The sequence below is a fragment of the Trachemys scripta genome, chromosome 22 (assembly GCF_013100865.1).
Source record: "Trachemys scripta elegans isolate TJP31775 chromosome 22, CAS_Tse_1.0, whole genome shotgun sequence".
Classification (NCBI taxonomy): domain Eukaryota; kingdom Metazoa; phylum Chordata; order Testudines; family Emydidae; genus Trachemys; species Trachemys scripta.
In genome coordinates, this window is record NC_048319.1 from 10,889,721 (window position 1) to 10,909,330 (window position 19,610).

Here is a 19,610-nt window from a genome sequence, read left to right on the forward strand (position 1 = left end):
GGGGGGGGGAGTGGAGTGCAGGGAATGGGGGTCCCGGGGGGGCATAAAATTCCCCCACGCAAGACGCCTGCGGGGGAGGGGGATTACAATGAAAGTCCCTGGATCTGAGTAGGGACCGGGGAGTGGGTGCAACCCCCGCCCCCCCCCCCCCCAGCTGGTCTGGGGGCGAAGCGCAGGGACCCCCCCGAAAGCAGCGGCCTTGCAAGGGGGGGCAAGTGGCTGTAGCCGGCAGCTGCCGTTGCAAAGGGAGAGACCTTTGTGGCGGGGAAATTGCTGCTTTTCTTGCATGGCTTTCAAGGGGGGGGTGACCCCAGTAATGGGCCCGGAGCTGAAGCTGGTTGAGGGGGTGGGGTGTGTGTGTGTGTGGCTGTTTTTTGGGGAGATCAAACCCTTATAATCTCTCCCTTAGCGATACCTAGGGCTAATCTTGTAGGGGGTGTGTTTTCCATTGAGGTGAGATTCTCTCTTCCCCCCCCCCCAAAGGAGGTGGATCGATGAGCTGCAGCTGACTCGTGTGTGCTGCAAAACCCCCTTCTCCTCTAGCGAGGAGGGCTGGGGGGCTCGGGGTGGTTTGCAGCCCAGAGGACCCCCTTCCTCCCGCAGCACATAAGGCGCCTGGGTGGGTGTCGTTTGCCCTGTCCCCAAATAGTGCTTGTTCAAAGTCATTCTCTTTGTTGTCACTGTGGTGCACGGACGCGCACAGGTTTCAGATCTTGCAGTGGTAGAAGCTTCCCCCCTCGCTTCTCCTTTAGAACCCAAACCCGGGGAGTTGTATTGACCTGGCTGCTGGGGGTTGGGGGGGGGGAAGAGTCTGATGAGGTGGGGGTGGGTGGGGGGTTATTCGCATTGCAGCCTGTTCTGCTTGGGACTGGGGTTTGTTTTGCATGGATCAGCTGGCGGGAGCACCCTGGGGGCTTTGTTTTGGTTCAGGTTTTGTGTGCTGGGGCAGCAGTGGGAAGAGGCCCAGGGAAGTAGAAGTTATGGCTATTGCTTTGAAAATAATCTTGATTTGTATATGCAAGATTGAGGTGCTGGAGAATTAATGGCTTTATAGGGAGAGGGCAGGCCATTCGTCCAGCATTAAAATGCATCTGTGCAGTCTCCTTGATTAAAAATGTCACAGGATGTATAGGCTCCCCAGAAGCCGTCTAACAATCCCGATCTTTTTCCTTTTCCTCTAGGGTCTCCATCCAGCCAATCAGAACTAGCTCTCCTGCTTTCCCAATTTACTTTTTGCCCCATCTTTCTTTCTTCAGATTTTTTTTCCTTCCCCACTTTTTTTGGTCAAAAAATCTCAACAAAATGGTGCAGAAGAAAACAGAAATCAAAGGTTTCCATCGTTCTTTCAAGGTAAACCTTACCGAGTTCTTTCTTTTGCTTTGCATTTAAGCCTCTGTTGTTGGTTTGGGTTTGTTTGTTTGTTTATTATTATTATTATTATTATTATTTAATTGACTTGTCAATTGATTTTTGGTTTGTTTACATCAAAGTTGGAAATTATTTTCGTTCTTGTTTTGTCATGGTGTGACTGTAAATTGTGGAGGCGAATTTGCAATTTGGGTGTGGATCCTTGGAAATCAAGAGGAAATTTGTCTTATACAAAAAATGCATGCTGGGCCTCTGGGACTCTGGAGCCAAGAGTAGATGGGAACCCTTGGAGTACTAGAAACTGGCTAGGGCAATCCTATTTTTGTCTCTTATTAAGACTAGTTCTTTAGGTAATAAGGTAGAATATGTGGTGCTTTTACAGCTGAAAAGAACAGCAGACACATTTATATACGAATAACCAGGGAGGTAGTGGACGTTCGTGTTCATTGTTAGCTCGAAGGCTTTTTAATCTTCGATTCTTGCAGATTTAAGGGAACAAATGACCAACTAATGTGTCTTCATATGGAGAAATATATGTCAAACAGAAAACAGTGGGCTGATTGGCAGGAGGTGCAAAGAGTTGATCTCTGTTGGAGTTACGGGTGCTCATAGCTCTGCCAATCAGACCTCAGTGGTTATGTCTACACAGCAATTAAACACCCGCAGCCGGCCCAGGCTTGATGGGCTGGGGTTTGTAGTGTAGACGGTTGGAGCTCTGGGACCCTGCCAAGAGGTCACTAAGCATTAGCCGATCAGGGCCGGGAGTAGCTACCTAGTCCTAACAGCTCAGTAGCTTGAAATCAGTGTATGTTGGAGTATTGCTTCACCTATCCACAGTGGGTGGACTTCCTTGTTAGTGTTGCAACTATCACATGACTTCTGCTACCCCAAAAACCACCAAAGGAAATACAAGTCCTTCTCGGTATCTGAAAATGAGGGTTAGAGATGTTTTGAAAGCACTGAAGGCATTTAGGTGCAAAAGTCCCATTGAGAGTCAGTGGGTTGCCTTCTCCTAAATTCATTCAGTGGTTTTGCAAATCTGCCTTAATAAACTCCTGACCATGTTAATATTAAAAAAAAAAAAAAAAATCTCCTGCTACATACTCAGGATAAAGGGGATGGGAAGAAAGAAAAAACATTCTCTAGGAGAAGATTTCCTGTTGGAAGGTGCTTGGCTTCCATTGCTGATTTGATGAGTGTGGTATAGATAACCCACATCCAGGAAGCCAGGTATTGACCTGATTGGGGAGGATTTCACCAGATGCCTCTATTAGGTCCATGTCTGCCCTGGGTCTAACTCTCAACGCTGGATTGAGGGTTTGAAAAATGGTGGAATAAATCTTCAAATGTTAGACCCTTTTTCTTAAAATAAAATGACCAGAACAGCACTGTGGATTAGGATCTTCCATCTCTGTCTGTCTGTCTCTCTCGGTGAGCTGGTGTTTTGAACTGTAAGTAGTTGTTGTCAATTGGATGGCCACGATGTAGGGCAATAAGAGCATTGGTTCTACCGGCAGAGTGGCAGGGTGCTCTCCTGGGAGCTGACGTAGGTCTTGGTGCTGTGCAAGCTTCTACCTCGGAAGAGTTAGTGGGATGGACTGAATATTGCTGTTACACCCCCCCCCCCCCGCTGATTTCAGTGAGTTTTGCATAGGGTCGCTGAGCACAGCCTCCAGTGCATTTACATGGAAGAAACCTCTTTGGCACTGGTGGGACACCCAAGGGGATGTCAAAATAGCCTTGTCTGCTGCTCTTGGGATCCTGCCACCCAACTTTCTGAAATCCATGATGAACATCCCTGGGAGCCTCTGTTTACTGCAGCCTCATGGGATTGTTCCATGGCTGCGCACTGGACTGCGACAGGTCCCAGGCCTGGCAGGCAGGAGGCAGCCTGCTATGAAACAGACACTTTCCCCAAGGCTGCTCCTCCTCCTCTCCTGTAAGGCTCCCAGTTATGACTGAGCTCTCCCTGACTCCACCAACACCCAGTTATGAGCGTCATTTTTCTTGCTGTGTCTTCAGTTCTCTCTCGGATCAGGGCCCATAAGGAGGATTCTGGTTTAGTGGGATTTTTTTTTCCCTGTGGTAAATGTCTTGTCTGTGCATGACTCCCTATTTCTGAAGGTCGCTCTCTATTATGAGGCTTGTGTCTTAGAATCTCTGGCCAGAAGGGACCATCATGACCATGTAGTCTGACCTCTTGTAGAACGCAGGCCAGAGAACTTTCCCCAAAATAAATAACTTACTCCAACTGTCCCCTAATCTTGGTTGAAGGTTTTTGGGCCAGCAGCGGCTTTTGTCTTGGGGCGAAATCTCTCTAAATAGCGCTGATTAGTCTGTTGCACTGAACCAGCCAGAAGGGCTGCCTTAACAGCCTAGTTCTCTTGTATGTGTCAGCATGTTGTGGATTCAGGATATGGCAGCTGAATGGTCTCGTTTGTTCGACCCTCTCCTTCTTTCACATTTCAGGCCCCATCCTGCCAGATGCTGAGCGACCCTCGAGTCATGCTGTTGAGGGCTCTCAGCATTCGGGGCATTGGGTGATTTGTTGGGTGTGTCCCCCCCCCCGTCCCCCCCCCGCCCCGTGCATAACTGGCTCCTGGAGCAGTGCCCATTGCAGGGTGATGTAACTTCTGTTTTGTCTCGTGGTGGGGGTGCTGTTACGTAACCGCCTCATTCCATAATAAACCTGTTGCTGGGTAAAAAATGGGAGAGGATGTGGAGTTAGTGGGTTGGTCACCAAACATCTAAGTAGAAAAAGAAAATAGTGTGGGGGAGGAAAAAAGGGGACGAAAGGGAAATGGTTAGTCTCTCTCTAGAACGGAGAAATTCCAGAGACCCGGTACTTCTGGTGTTTAGCATGCCTTGCTACAGAGTTTCTCCTAATGATTAGAAAGCTGCTGGCTCTGAGTGACATTGGGTAATAAGGGGCACAGTAAAAATGGGCTCCTTTGGCGGTGTTGCGCCTGCAAAATGTTGATTCTTCCGCTGACAAACCCAGGAGCTCTTCTTACAGCTAAAAAGACACACAGTCTCCTGCAGAGGCTTGCCTGCAAAGTGTCCCGGATTCTAGGGGTTCTGAATCGTCCCCTCTCGGGCCGCGCTGCTGAATGCAATTGGGCTGGCCTTCCACCAGGAGACAAAGTAAACACTGCTTTCTAGCTGTTTCTAGCCGTTAGGGACGCTTGTGCCAAGCCCTGCTGATTGGCTGCGGGGGCAGCTGTTCATCTGATCCGGCCTTCCTCCTGGCTCCCCTCCTAGCAGGCATGGCAGTGGGGCGTGTGTGGTTTGTTTTTAATTCAGGGAGAATTCCGCCTCCACCCAAACACATTTCATAACCGGGGGAAGGCTTGTACTTTGGTTAATGAGCTTTCTTAGGGGGGAGGGGAGTGTTCTGGATCTTTAGTTTATAATACCTCCTTCTTTCTTACTCAGATCCCTGCATGGGAAGCACTGTTCTCTCCATGTTACAATTAGGGAAACTGAGGCACGGAGCAGTGATGTGATTTCCCTCACTATCCCCCGCCCTCCATGTGTCAGATATAGAAGGGAAAATAGGCCCCAACTGTCCTATATAGGCTGTCCCCTAATTCAAGGCAGCAGTTTGGCTGTTCTGGATCTGGGTGCATCTCCCAGATAAAGACCCAAGGCTGGTTGTCAGCACTGTACATGTGCCTTTTCTAGTGCTAGCAGTGCATTTCACTGGTGACCTCTAACCCCACCCCCGAACACTCTTTTCTGCCAGTCATGCATCAGTTTGGTGATGGGGGACAAAAAATGATGCCACGCTCGTGTACAGCACTTTTCGTTGGTAATCTCCAAGCACTTTTCAAAGGAGGGCAGTATCATTATCCCTATTTTACAGACTGGGAAGTTGAGGCACAGAGAGGTGAAGTGACTTGCCCAAGGCCACCCAAAAGGCAACTGACAGAGCTGGGAATAGAACCTGGCTCCTAAGTCCCAGCCCAGCAGGCCATGCTGCCTGTCCCCACCTCCTGGTTGCATCTGGACCAATTTTTGTTGCTTTGGGACCTAAAATGAGAGTGGCTTCCAGGTCTCTGAAAGCACAATCCTAGCACAGTGACCCAGGGCCCTGTCCCCTTTCTGCTCTGGTCCATGACTTGCCGGCTCAAGCATTCAACTAGTCTGGCCAGTTTGTCCCCATTCTGCCGCTCCGGGGTTCAGTGGCTGGACTGTTGTCTCAGGGTGTTCTACACAGGAATTAAACCCCCACCGCTGGCCTGTGTCCGCTTACTCAGTCTGCGGGGCTGTAAAATAGCATGTCGGCGTCAGTGCCGGCTCCGGGACCCTTCCCCCTCGCAGGTGTTTTTGCCATGTAGACATCCCCTTAGTCCCACCCAGAGCTCATCACTGCAAGTTGCATTAAGAACAGTAGCAAAGCGTTCTCAGGCACGGGTATGCCTCTCCAGCACCCAATCCCGTGCTTCGTGCAAACCTCCCTCCGCTCTGAGTGACCCCAATTCAGCTGCCACCTGGCACCATCCCGTGCCCTGCAAACTCATGCTTATCCCTTCCCCCACCCTGTGCTAGAGACTGGGGGAAACCGTCTTGGGGGGGAGTGCTTGGTGACGGCCCTGGCTGGGATAGCTGGACCGAGCTCTCCAACACCAGCTGCAAAGGCTGCTGCGACTCCCGGCTTCCCTGAGCCAGTCAGGTGAATAATGGGTCCCTCGCTCTGAGGAGGTGTGAGTCATGAATGAGCAGGCCCCAGGGGAAGGTGCTGAGGGAGAAGGAACCGCCCAGCCTGTAGCTGGTCCTGGCAGTGGGATGGTTTAGGTTGACACCCAATCAGGCCATGTTGCTTCACCTGGCGCTCCCTTAGAAATGTGTATTCCTGCTTCTCTGGCATAGTTGCAGGGCCAGCCCCTGCTCACCTGGGGGCTGATGGCAGGTCAGGGTCATGTGGCATACCAGTCGTGCTCTATTTTTGCACCTTCTTACTAGCATCGAGGCTGTTGCTACGTAAAACAGCCACTCGTAAAACAGCCACTCGCTCCGGGGTTTGTGAAATGCTGGGCGGGTGGGGTGAGGGGCTGGGTGGGCCTGGCGAATGGGAGGCAGGACTCATGGGCCTTGGTCCTAGCTCTGCCACTCACTTGCTGTCTGACCCTGGGGTGAGTGGGCAACGGAATCTGTGTCTCAGTTTACCCCTCTGTAAAGTGGGTAGAAAACTGCCCCCCCCCCCCGGGCTGGGGGGTGTTGAGGGTGAATGTAAACATGTTGAGATCCTGGATGACTACCATGGAGATCATAGAATCATAGAATATCAGGGCTGGACGGGACCTCAGGAGGTCATTTAGTCCCACCCCCTGCTCAAAGCAGGACTAATCCCCAGACAGATTTTTACCCCAGTTCCCTAAATGTGCCCCCTCAAGGACTGAACTCGCAACCCTGGGTTTAGCAGGCCAATGCTCAAACCACTGAGCTATCCCTCCCCCCCCCAATGGCCGCGGTGTTAGCCGCCTCCACCAATCCAAGGTGGGAGCAGCTGGCTTTGTTTTTACCGCAGCTCGGGGAGAACTGGGGATTTCTTCTCTCTGGTTTGGGCCAAACTGCCCCCATCCCCTTTCCGTATCGTCAAGCTCTGGATCGACCGGCCTAACCATGACTCCAGAGCCTCGCCTCAAACAAGTGACCTGCTGTGTGTGCCAGACAGCTCCTTGTCCCGCTTCCAACGATCCTCTGAGTCATTCCACCACCACCACCGGAGCCAGGGACTGGGCACTTCCATCCTGCCTGAGCTTCTGCGTTCCAGCTGGGAAGTGAGGGACAGGGAGCCAGCGTTCTGCTTGGGTTCATCTTAATGAGCAGAGACTGCCAGCTATGGGGGGATGTTCTCCTTGAAGGGTCCATTCTCTGTTCCAGAAACGAGAGTAACTTTGACCCATCTCAATTGTTGGGGACCCTGTGGGGCTGACCCTGTGTATGTTGCAGCTCTGGTTAGTTGGTGTTAGGTATTAAATTGTCCCTCCCGTAAGCTAGCCACTGTCTCTGGGAAGGCTATTTCTGAGGAGGGTTTTTTCCTCTAGGCCCACGTGTAAGGGTATAAAAAATGAGCTGTTCCAGGGTGGAGGCGAAGGGGACTTTGTGTGACTGCAATTCCTAGTATGCAGCGAGGTGTGTTGGTGGGGTTCCCCGCAAGGGAATCCCAGCCTGGCTGGTGGAGCCACAACCGGCTCCATGGGACTGGCATTAGCTGGCTGACAGGCTGGTATGAAGATATTCCAGGGCATCAGAGCGGGATGTCGAGACCTAGGATAAGTGGCGTGGAGACCCTCAGCGGCTACCAGCGTGTTCGTGTGTGACTCACCCTGTTCTCCTCTGTTCTGAACCTCCAGGGCCAGAACCCATTCGACCTGGAATTCTCCCAGTCAAGTCACCTGGATTCTGTCTTCAACTTTGAGTGCCCGCCCCGCCCCGGTGAGCTCTGCAGACCGTGCCTGACTTTTTAATACCCGGGTTGGGGAGGGATGAAGACTGTTGAATGTTGGTTCTTTCTCCCCTCCACCCTCCCTTGGGGAAAATGATCATAGAAATTCACCCTCCTCCCTCTTGAAAACAGCCTTCAGATGTCAGGTTGGTGGTGGCTGCTGGTGGTAGAAATACTGTCCCCAGCAGCTGTGATGCAGGGCAGTACTTAAGCACGTGTATGACTTTAAGCACGTGATGTGGGTAGCCTGCCTGAAGCCAACGGGGCTGCTTACTAGCTCAGACGCGTGTCTGGAAGATTGACACCCCTTCCAAAATCTGTCCCAAGCTTAGGCCTCATCTCCTGCAGTTTGCTAGGAGCCCACTTTCCTTCCCAGTAAAACTCACGTCCTTCAGGGATCCTCTCCCCAAACCTCTCTGCTTCAGTCCCTGAACTGTTCTCTCATATCATTGCCTTGTTCGCTTTGCGGTGAAGGCACCTGGGAACTAGGGTCACGTCTGATCATATAAAGCGTCAATTGAGGACGCTACGTTGGATCCTGTGTGGCTAATCCATACCTGAATCCAGAGGGCGTATACAGGAGATGAGGGTTGCGCTGTATGGATGCTGGTGTGGTGTTAATGCTTTCTGCATGGCTTTGCTTTGGGACAGACATGCCTTCAAGTCAGCCCATCGATATCCCAGATACCAAGAAAAGGAACAAGAAGAAGAAACGATGCAGAGCCACGGACAGCTTCTCTGGGAGGTTTGAAGGTGAGAGGTGCAGGAATTCACGGGTCGGGGGGGGTCCTGCTGGCAATTCAGGGGGGCGCCGTTTGCCCTCGAAATCCTGGAAACCTCCTGCTCAAGCAGGCACTTAGTTTAATGAACTTCCCACCTGCCCCAGATCAGACCCGATTCAGCCATGCAGACTCACCTGAGGAGCAAAGCGCGGTATCATTTGATCACTAGCCGGGAACTGAAGCCGCAGCTGGGCTGTGTGGCAAGAACACTGTGCCCCGTCTGGCGTTGCAGCCGCACATCTTGGGCTCTGCACCGAGCGCCCGGGCTGGAGCTGACTTCTGCAAACCTCCCCACCCCCAGAAACCAAAAAAAACAAACTGTACTGAAGCGAGGTCAATTCTACTCCCCACAGATGTCTACCAGCTGCAGGAGGAGGTGCTCGGGGAAGGTGCCCATGCTAGAGTCCAGTCCTGCATCAACCTCATCACCAACAAGGAGTACGCCGTGAAGGTATGGGCTCTGAGAGGCCACGTGGTTGAGTGGGTAGGGCACCGGGCTGGCACTGGAGAGAGCTGGGTTCTGTTCCTGGCTCCGGCGATAACTTCTTTACTTTGACCTTGATTTCCACTCCCACCCTTAATTTGTCCTGTCCCTCTAGATGGCGTGTTCTTGAGAGCGGGCGCTTAGCCTGTTGGAGCTCTGATCTCTGTAGGGACCTATTGATGCTACTGTGATACACGTCATAATGAGGCTGGGAGACTCGCCCCACCCCTCATCCTAGAAGCAGGAGGAGAGGGCAGTGGGAGGTAGCTAAGGCTTTAAACTGTCCATCCACCCCAAACTTGCCTCGGGCTGTCGGTGAGAGACGGAGACAGACTGGACTTTGGTGCTTGACCCAATTGGGCTGGCTCTGCTTGGCCTGTTTTGATGGGCTTCTGCCATTAGCCTCCCAAGAGACAGAAGGCTCTGAGCCAGCCGTGTGCCCATCAAATGGCCTGAATGGGCCAGCGTTGGCGCTGGACCCTGTGGAGCGGGCGGCAGCGCTGTGTGCCCAGGGGAGGGGAGACGGCTCTGTAGTAACTGCTTGACTGAGCAAATCGGAGTAGCTGCGACTAAGCTCAATAAAAAGGGATCCTCCGAAGATAGCTGGGGAAAGCAGTTTCTTGAGAAGACTGGCTCACTGAGTGTAGGAGATCCCCCTGGACCAATGACCGGTCCCTGTAAACTGCTGAGGGTTCGCCCCTGCGTGTGGGAGGGCAGTGCAGTCAGATCTTTACTCGGTCCTGGCTCAGTGGCGAACAGTTGCAGCTGAAGATCATAGATATGGTCCAACTTAAACAAGGCGCCTGTGTAAGACTAGATCCCTCCCCCCCCCTCCCCCCAAACGGAGATGGGCTCACTGCCTTGTGACATCGCTCAGCTTGCTAACCCCGGAGGTGTGGGAGGAAGGCGGCCTTATAATTAAGGTGCAGGCTAGGGGTCATGAGAGCTGGCTTCTACTCTTGGCTCGGGGCAGGTCTCTTCGCTTCTGGTTCCTCCTCTGTGAGGTGGGGTTGATCCCTACCGGGCGGGGGAGTCTGGGAGGGTAAATTAGGGTTCCCAAAGCACCTGGGGAGGACAGATGAGTGGAAAGGATTATGCTAGTGGGACGGTTAGACTCATTTGTGTGTTGGGCGTCTCGACGCCTCCCGGCAAGCGGGCGGGAAGCAGAACCAGTCCTGGCGAGCCCCCTTCCCCGCTGCCTGTGTGATTGCCTGCCAGGCTGTTGGGACTCCAGACTAAACCTGTCGAAGCGCAGTGCTCTGTCGGGGCTCAGATTAACGCAGCGATTCTCTGCAGGACTCCCCGGAAAGAGCGCCGCTGTCTGGCGGTGTGCAAAGCTGGCACAGACCCAGCCTGTTTGCTTGCTGCTGCGTCAGCTGCACAGACCGGACAAGGGCCGGCCGGTGCCCCTTTGCACTGAATAGCGATTGGTTCCTTGGCATCAGGCGTCGCGATGGCTGTGTGCTGGCATCTATGCGGAAGTGATAGGCCGCGGCTGGGTGCCTGTGTGGAGGGAGGGCTGTGAGAGGTTGGGGGGGGCCTGCAGGGTCATGACCTCCTGAAAAAGGGAAGTGTGTTGGCTTTGGAGGAGAGCAGCTGTTGGCTGTTTGAGGGCTGCAGTCTCTGAGGAGCGTCTTTGCTTGTACAGGGGGCCGCTGGCCAAGCTGCCCCTGGGAGGGGAACAATGCTGCCCTTCTCCAGCAGCTTGGCACCGCCTCCTGCCTCAGCAGAACAACAAGGGCCGTGTGTATCGAACCAGAAATCAGCCCCTCGATTTCAGACACTGACGTTTTTTTGCTGCAATAAAGCAAAGGGGAGAAGCCCTTCTGGGAAGTCTGAGGCCATTCCAAAGCTAGCGGCATGGCATGGAACTGCCCCGTACCTTAGTCATCAGGACGAGGATCTCAAAGCACTTTCCAAACACCTGAGCCTCAGGCCCTGTGCTGGGGGTCTGGGAAGTAGTCACCCATGGGGAAACTGAGGCACTGAGCGGGAAGTGACTTGCCTGAAGTCACGCAGCAAATTGGTGGCAGAGGAAGGCACAGAGCCTAGGAGTCCTGACTGCCAGCCCTGCACTCTGCCCCATATGCTGCCTTGGTCTCTTCTTAGAGCTCCCTGCCCTGAGCCGCCTTTGCAGGAGGCTGTACTCTGACCTCTGCTCTACTGGTGTAAATCCAGAGCAACTCCACTGCAATCAGTGCTTACTCTGGATTTACTCTGCTGTGGCTGATCCCAGCCTGTGGCCCCGCTTATCTTGTATATTTGGCTGTCTTTGTACAAGCTCTCTCCCCACAGAGCCTGGGGAGGAGGGGGAGGGGGCCCTTATCCCTGCAGCCAAACCCCAGGGCCAGGCCTTTGAAGTATGCGTGGGCCTCTGTTTTGCTTGGCGCAGTAGACACGTGACCCTTTGTTTGGCTGTCCCCCTGGAATGAGAGCAGCTCCTCCCCTGCGGAGGGAAGGGCGTGGAGGAAAAACTGGCATGGCTAATGCTGTCACCTCCCTGAGGGGTGGGGGAAGGAAAGCAGCTGGTTAACCCCTTCCAGGATCTCTGAATGGAGCCAGGCTGCCTGGCTTGGTCCCTAGGACCACGGCAGATCTGAAATCTACTCTGCTGAGGATTGCCAGTGGCAGGGCTCTGGGATTGTGTGGAAAGGGTGCTGTTTGGCTTTTTAACTGCTCTAGGGGTGTGTTTTGGCTTGTGTAGCTAGGACACTGTAGCAATCCAGTTTGGGATCTGAGCTCCAGCATCATTCCTACTAGATCCCCTTCCTGCTCCCTGGGACTTTGGGGGGTCCAAGACTCCCCCTCCCCCCCTTGAGCAGCATAAGGGGCCATGGTCAGTCTCCAAACTCCTCTCCCTATTTCTGTTTCAGATAATTGAGAAGAGCCTTGGACACATCCGGAGCCGGGTATTCAGGGAGGTGGAGATGCTGTACCAGTGCCAGGGACACAGGTACGGGCGGGAAGGTCTCTGGTAGGCCTGAGCTGTACTGATTCTTGGGATCTCTGTTGCTGGCTGGGTGGGCATCACTTGAGCATACGGCTGAGATTTGTCACCCCACGTCTCTTTGCAATCCATGGTAAAGGTGGGAAGATGTGCTTGCTCCCATCTTACCTTGGCGGGCCGGTATGTGAGTTAAAACCCTTCCAGAGCAATGAATAGAGATCTCTTTCCAGCTGGGTTGACCCACCAGTGACCTGCTGAATGCTGGAGATGACTCCGAAGGGCTCCTCCCTCTTGTAGGCTGGGGGCAGGGTTTGGGAAGAGGGTGTTTGTTGCATTTGTGGAGCGTTTAGTCTCCCTGGGCAGAATAGTAAGACCAGCTCCCTGAGTGATGCTCTTTCTCGATAGCAGCGTGTTGGCCAAGGGAAGCATCTGCTAACAATTAGGGCTGTGGTATAGCTAAGTCGTGAAGCGGGGCACTGAAAAAACATCCCCTGGAATGCTGGGAAACCAGCTGTGGGCCCAGGGGCCTTCTGGTTTCAATAACTGAAACCCAGTTCTCCTTGGCGCCTGTCCCATGTCTGCACGCCCATGTGCGCTCGGGGCGTGGAGGAGCCAGCTCTGGGAAGGCCCTGCGGCTGGCTGGAGGGCAGAGCTGATCTGATCTCTTCCCCCCCTCCCCCCCACCCCCGCTCTCCTTACAGGAACGTCCTGGAGCTGATCGAGTTCTTCGAAGAGGAAGATAGATTCTACCTGGTGTTTGAGAAGATGCGAGGAGGTAAATATCCCCACAGGACCTCTGCTGCCTCCTTCCTCTTCGTGGCATCGTTCACCTCTGGCTGGCGGGGCGGGGGCTGTGTTATGTAGGCCAGGGGCTCTCAACCTTTAGGGACGACATTAGGGGGTAGTGAGCAGGGCAGTTACCTGTGGCCCCACGCCACAGGGGGCCCCACAAAGTTGTTCAGGCTTTGGCTTCAGCCTCAGATGGCAGGGCTGGGAGCCCTGGGCTTCAGCCCCACACTGTGAGGCTTCAGTTTTCTGCCCTGGGCCCCAGCAAGTCTAACACTAGCCCTGCTTGGTGGCCCCCCTGAAACCTGCTCGTGGCCCCCTATGGACCCCTGGTTGAGAACCACTGATCTAGGCTCCCCCCTCCCCCCCGCAGGGCCTGAGGGAGACCCCTTCTGCCAGCTGGGACGCTCACAGCTTGGCAACGATGAGTCCCGTCATAGCCCATCACCATTCAGCAGTGCCCAATTCCCTCCAGACTCTCGCTGCTGGCTCTTGGCCTGCAGAATCCCTGGTCCCAGCTTCCCGAACGCTCTGGCGGCACGTCTCTGCTATTGTGTGTGTGGGGGGGGGGGGGGTGAGGGGGTGCTGAGGGAGAAACGCACTGATGAGGCTCTGCTAACAGCCGCCGTCTTCCCTCCCCTAGGCTCCATCCTGACCCACATCCACAGGAGGCGCCACTTCAATGAACTGGAGGCCAGTGTGGTGGTGCAAGACATTGCCAGTGCCCTTAACTTCCTGCACAACAAAGGTGAGACGCGAAGGCCGGGCACTTCCCTGGGGCTGGGAGGCATGGGCTGGGCGTGGGGGGGGGGGGGGGGGGGGGGGGTTTTTTTCCTCCTTGCACTGGGAGAGCCCAGGAGCCTAAGGCCTGAGTGTTTATGTCCAGCGCCACCCCTCAGCCACTAGAGACTCTCTGGGAGGACAGTGTGGTGGTGCTAAGGGAGCGGGGCGGGGACTCTGCGTAGCCCGTTCCCCAGGTTCCTAGGTGCTCCCTTCCCCAGATAGACGTGGTGCCGGGCCGCGCTGGCCTGTCAGAGCACGCAGGGTGTCTTGGGCCCAAGCGCCTCTCTGGCCGTTGGGCTTCCCAGAGCGTCCCGTAGCAGGGTGGATCAGGCCTGCCGATGAGGGAGCCAGCCCCCCTAGTCGCTGGGTCTTCCCCCACCCTGCAAGCCCTGGGCTGCAGAAAAGCCAGGCTCTGAACCATCCCAGGAAAGCAGCAGCCCCTGTTGACTCTGGGGTTTCTTGTTTTTAACAGGTATAGCGCACAGGGATTTAAAACCAGAAAATATTCTCTGTGAGAGTCCCGACCAGGTGAGTGGCAGGCGGCCTGGCTAGCAGCAGGTCCAGAGACGCTCCACTCTTTTGCTCCCTGGCTTGGCAGGAGCTGGGGTGGCCTTGGAGGAGGGGAGCTCCTCTCCAGCGGGTGGGTCCAGCCTATTGCTGGGATGTGGGTCTGGGCTCTTGGGGAGCCTGGGCCCTGCTTGTGTGGGGAGGGCACTGGTGGGAAGGAGGTAGCACAAGGTAGGGGAGGGGTCAGTGGGCAGCTAGGCTGTGATGTTAACCCTTTGCATGCAGGTTCTCGAAAGGGGCCTGCCCCACGCCCCCAGGAGCAGGCGAACCAGAGAAGGAAGTCCGCTCCGAGTTGTGGGCTGGTTGGCTGACTGGGCAGTTTTGCTGTTGATAACCTCCTTTGTATTGCAGATGGGTGGAGGGCAAAGGCCAGATTTCCATTTGCTAAGAAGTGACTCCCGGGGGGGGGGAGATTGCTGGGGTGATGCATGTGGGCCATGGACATGTCTAGTGTGTGTGGAGATCTCCAGGTCACCTCTGGCCTTGCATGGTGAACTTCACAGGCGCGTTGCAGTTCAATTAAGTGATCGATGTCTTTGGCTCTCTCTGTCCTGTCCTAGGTTTCCCCCGTGAAGATCTGTGACTTTGACCTGGGAAGTGGCATCAAATTAAATGGCGATTGTTCCCCTATCTCCACCCCTGAGCTGCTCACACCTGTAAGTATTTCTGCCCCCTTGTTAATGTGAGAGGGGGTGACTTCGTTGGCTTTTGCGGGGAGGATGGGACTGTCACGGAGAGAGAGGTCTTGAACCATCGACTGGCTAGCTACCAGCCGACTTGGAGTCTGAGGCTGCTTATAGATGTCTGGGAAGATGACCAGCATTGTGCATTTGTGGCAGGAGTCCTGGCCACCAGGGCTAGACGTCTATCTACAGATGCTGCCCGCTTGGCTCTTTGCTCTGCTTGGAGCACCAGCTGGACTTCGGCAGTTGCCTCTGCTCTGGCACCAGTGTCCATAATCTGTTGTTTTTAGTGGCTGTTGGACTTTTCAACAAGGCTCCATTTGCAACTCTGGCCCCCTTAACTACCCTGTACCGTGCCTGGCACCGGGCCAGGGGCATTCCTGTAACTGGTTTTCCACCCAGAATAGAAACTGGGGGTTGTAATCCGGTGGGGAGCCTGAGACGTGCCAGCACAGCCAGGCATGCTGGGAAGGCTGTGGCTGAGGGAGATAGAACAGCCGTCCCTGGGTGCTGGGGGATTCCTGAAGGAGACGAGCCTGATGTTGGGTGTCTCCAGGCAAAGGGCCTTCGAAGGGAGCTGGGAAACGTACCCTGCAGAAAGGGGGGAGCATTAGGAAACCAGAGGGGGGTGTGTGTGTGTGTGTTGCATACACTGGTCTCTGCCCCCTATGGGGTTGGGGCGATCAGAAAACCGGCTGTCTGCCGCGCGCCTGGCGCTGCTCTCCTGAACGCCTGTCCTTGAGAGGCTTGTGCATTAGTCATTCCTCTCGGAGAGGGGAGTGAATTCGAGAAAGGGTTACATAATGCGTTTTTAGCATGCCCGGCTTGCTTTCAAACGGGGGAGGGGGGTGGCGCACGGCCAAGCCAGGGCCGAGGAGAAGGTAAAATCGAGCCTTAGCAACAGCTGGGCCTATTGGCTGCCGGGAAGGAGCCGAGTGGCTTGGGCTGGGGGGGCGGGATCTGCCGTTCTCTGGCGGAAGCTTACAGAAGTGGGTCAGGCGAGATGTGGCCGGGAACGGGATGGGGGTGGAGGGGGACGGAAGTCTCTGACTTGCGGCGTTGGTTGCACTGGGGTGGGGGCATGGGAGGTTGTTGGGCCCAGTGCTTTAGATTTCAGCGCCTCCTTCTACTTTCAAGGCTGGGGCGTGAGGACTCCCTGGCCTGCTTTTCATGGAAGTAGGGGCTGTGGTGCATAGACTTCCTTTTCTCCCTGCTGCCTAGGAGGGACTATTCTGATCTAGCGTGAGCTGGGCCAGAGAATCCCACCTCCGAACCGTCCCCTCTCTGCTCAGCCCATCTGCAGCCCGCAGCGTTTCCAGAACCCCTGCGGGGAGCAGGGCTCTCGCTCACCCGGGCAAACGCTGCCTGGTTCTGGGAGGCAAGGACTGCCTGGCACATGAGGTCGGGCAGAGCCCCCACGCCCTTGTTTACTGGCATCGAGGTCAGTTTGGGTTCACGTGTGCTTCAGGAGGGCAGCGCCGCAGCTGATGCAGTGGTGGCATCGGGAACATCTCCTGAGCCTAGGAGCGCTGGGAACGCTGGGTGGGGGTGGGAATCTGGCGAGACACGCCGAACCCGCCTGCCCTCCAGGGGAACTCCCAGCCTATCTGCCCAGCCCCGCCCGGGTGTTTATCTCCGGGGCGCTCTGCTTTGCACCTTACCCCCCCAGCGTGGCTTATACCTCCGGCTGGGGTTTCTTGGTGACAAAGTTCTGCTTTCGGTTTTCTATGCTGTTGCGGGGTGGGGGAGGGAGAGAAGCTGCTCTGAGCCCCTGGGGTGGGCATCAACCCTGCCTGGGTTCTCAGCTTGCAGAAGGTTGTTCCCTCCTTCCCCCCATCAGCTGTTCTGCTGCTCGCCTCTCATTATAAGCGATTATCTGATGGCTGTGGGGTTGTTTCCCTCCCCCACAAGGCCTGTGTGGTCTGATCGGTCACATGAGCTGGGGCTGGAAAGCCCCGCCTGGGAGGGGGAAGGGACCTTGGAGACATCTGTAGCTCTGGTTACATCAGCTGTTTAACTCCTGCAGTTCCCGTCACTAGCTCACTGAATGCAGGACCTTCCAGTGCCTTGAATTCTGATGTCCATTATTTTCTCCCCTGGGGATCAGCCCGGGGCGGGCGGGGATGGGTGGGTGGGTAGGTGGCTCAGCCAGTTTTTGGCTGTTCACATCTGGGGGGCCATTGGTGTAACAGGAGATGGGTGTTGTTTTTCCAAACAGCAGCCTCTTCCTCCCCCACCCCCCATACGGTGCATTTCCCTGATTACCTCTGGTGTCCTGGAGAGTGGATCAAGGTGGCTGCATGGCCCAAGGCACTGCACCAGGTTTGCTGTCTCTTCTGGAAGCACAGGTTCAAAACCAGCTTCGGGAAGACAGTGGAGAATTCAATAGGGAGGGATCTTTTCCTATCCTTCAAGTCCGGTTCTTGCGTAAGGGGCACCGGGCATTCAGTTCCAGCCCTGCTGCTCCCATTTCCAGGAAGAATGTGGGGGCAGAACCTTTTCCCCCTCTGGGACCCTTCACTGTAGTAAAGAGGGAAGGAGCCTGTATAAAACTAACGTGCCGAGTTCAGAGGGAAACCTGCAGAGTGGAAGGAAAGGGCTGGGTGTGGTGTGAACGGACGAGATGAGCTGTAACTTCTATTAGAACAGTGGTCCCCAAACTGTGGGGCCCCTGGGGGGGGGGCACAGAGAAACATTCAGGGGGGCGGGGAGGGAACACCACCCAGCCCTGCTCCTGGCTGTGGGTCCCCTGGAGGGCACAGACCAGATGGGGGGTGGGGGAGGGAAATATGACCAAAAAAGTTTGGGGACCACTATATTAGGTGGTCATGTGCTATCAATCTAGTGCCCGTCAAAGGTAGAGTTGGAACTCAAGCATTCTGGGTCCATCCTGTGACTTCATCCAGACTGTAACAAATGTAAACGGATTTGAGTGGAGGAGGCAGGATTGTTTTGAGGTTGAGCCACTGAGTTGGGACTTGAGAGAGCTGGCCCTCTGCTAGCAAATTTACAAGGAAGGCGAGGATCTCGGACACTGTAGTGACGGGACAGTGGCATATGTGCGGAGAGGCCGTGTGGTCTAATGGGCTGAGCACTAGACTGGGATTCAGGAATCTTGGGATCTATTTCTGGCTCTGTCACTGGCCTGCTCCTTGGGCATGTCACTTCTAACCCCTCCGTGCCTCAGTTTCCCCCATTAGTAAAATGGGGATTATGATGCTAACCTCTTTTGTTAAAGCACTTTGCAGCCTGGTCACGAAAAGCGCTACATGAGAACGAAGTATTTATTATTAAGTTAGATATTTAGATACTGGGGGGTACTTATAGAAAGTTGCTTTTCTCCAGTGATTAGCCAGAGTACAGCCAGGGATGTAACTGATCCGTCTCCTGCGGGGACACCTGGGTGTCTTTACTGTGTGCGTTGTTCCCTTTGGCTCAGCCGGTGGTCCCAGAGTCGTGTCTAGTTCCGCCCTGCTCTTCAGTGGCATGTTGGGACCTCGGGGGATGCTCATGAGGTGGCTGTGTGCAGCCCTTCCAGGAAAAATGGATCTGCTTACAGCTCGTGGTCATTCGCTCCTGCCAAAGCAGCGCTTGGGAACAATTTCCCAGAGGGACTGTTGTGCATAGTTAGCTTGGCTTGAACCGCTGGGTTATGTCTGGGAGCCTGATCTCAAGAGCTCTGGGCAGAAAATCCTGGAAGCCCCAGTCAGTTATTAAAATACTTCTCATCTCCTCTACCTCCTCCCACTCTGAATACCGAGAACGGGGCGGGCAGGGGCTGACCTGGGGGGTGTAGTGGTTCTCTAAACTCATTGGTCCACAAAATAAGCCCTGCCCTCCTGAGGCGAGGTGCAGACTCGGCCGGGCTTCCTGAACCAGCTTGCTGCAGTGTGGGTCCAGCGCTCCCTGCTGGTGGAGCTTGGGTGGACAGGGGCACACTGCATGTCCCAGTGCCGTTGCTGGTTCCGCTACCACCCAGTCGCCTCCTTGGAGATTTTCTTTGTAAGCATCGGCGCTAGAGACTCGCCCTTAAAAAGAGTGAGACTGGCAGTTCAGGGGAAGAAGATGGCAGCTGGCAAGAGGGGATGGGATGCGATATTCAAGTCCTGAGAGCAGCTGTGCTTTTCCACCTGGCTCCTGCTGCTATAAGTGGAGTAGAATCCCATTGCGTGGCAGAGACGTTTGCAGACGCCGGGAGCTGGTGCTGCCCGCCCTTCCTTGGCCGTCTGTCTCTACTACGAGCAAATCTCTCTTCGCTGCGTCATCTCAGTTGAGGACAGGGTGGTGCGGCCTTGGGTTGTTGCTTCTGCTCCTTGCCTCTGGCACGGCTGTTCCTTTGTCTTTCCCAGGTCCCTTCTGGCTGGAGCAACGCTGCCCGCTTGGGCCTCGCTTCATTGCCAGCTCAGATCTAGGATTTTAGTCTGTTTATATTTGGGTGAATTTGGCGCTCAGGCAACTTGCCCACGGATCACAGAGTTTGGCACTAGCTGTCGTGAGGGGAGTTCGACAGGCGAACCTACTGGGGTTGCTACTCCGCTGGTTCATACCTGCAGACGCTGCCGATCGCACCCTAGGGGTTCTGTGATGGGGCATGAACGACTTGGCGATGCCCATCAGACCCAGGCTCTACGCTCTGGCATGGCCTGCTTTGTGGGGATTCTGCTCCACATTTGGGCCCTGGCTGGTCGTGGATTGTAATATTTGGAGCCGAACCTTCAGATTAAGGGTTGGATCTGGTGTCTCATGGTAGCAGGGGACT

The 19,610-nt window shown here is 54.9% G+C and overlaps 1 protein-coding gene across 1 annotated transcript in view; it reads left to right on the plus strand.

Moving 5' to 3' along the window:
• Nucleotides 1-19,610, plus strand: part of MKNK2 (MAPK interacting serine/threonine kinase 2) — a 28,551-nt gene that overhangs the window by 522 nt on the left and 8,419 nt on the right. Inside the window, exons 2-10 of the mRNA XM_034754941.1 lie at nucleotides 1,182-1,350; nucleotides 7,728-7,809; nucleotides 8,471-8,572; nucleotides 8,955-9,052; nucleotides 11,959-12,038; nucleotides 12,734-12,807; nucleotides 13,462-13,566; nucleotides 14,074-14,129; nucleotides 14,729-14,824. Coding sequence (XP_034610832.1) covers nucleotides 1,303-1,350; nucleotides 7,728-7,809; nucleotides 8,471-8,572; nucleotides 8,955-9,052; nucleotides 11,959-12,038; nucleotides 12,734-12,807; nucleotides 13,462-13,566; nucleotides 14,074-14,129; nucleotides 14,729-14,824 — 741 coding nt within the window. The 5' untranslated portion in view covers nucleotides 1,182-1,302. The remainder of the gene's footprint in view (nucleotides 1-1,181; nucleotides 1,351-7,727; nucleotides 7,810-8,470; nucleotides 8,573-8,954; nucleotides 9,053-11,958; nucleotides 12,039-12,733; nucleotides 12,808-13,461; nucleotides 13,567-14,073; nucleotides 14,130-14,728; nucleotides 14,825-19,610) is intronic.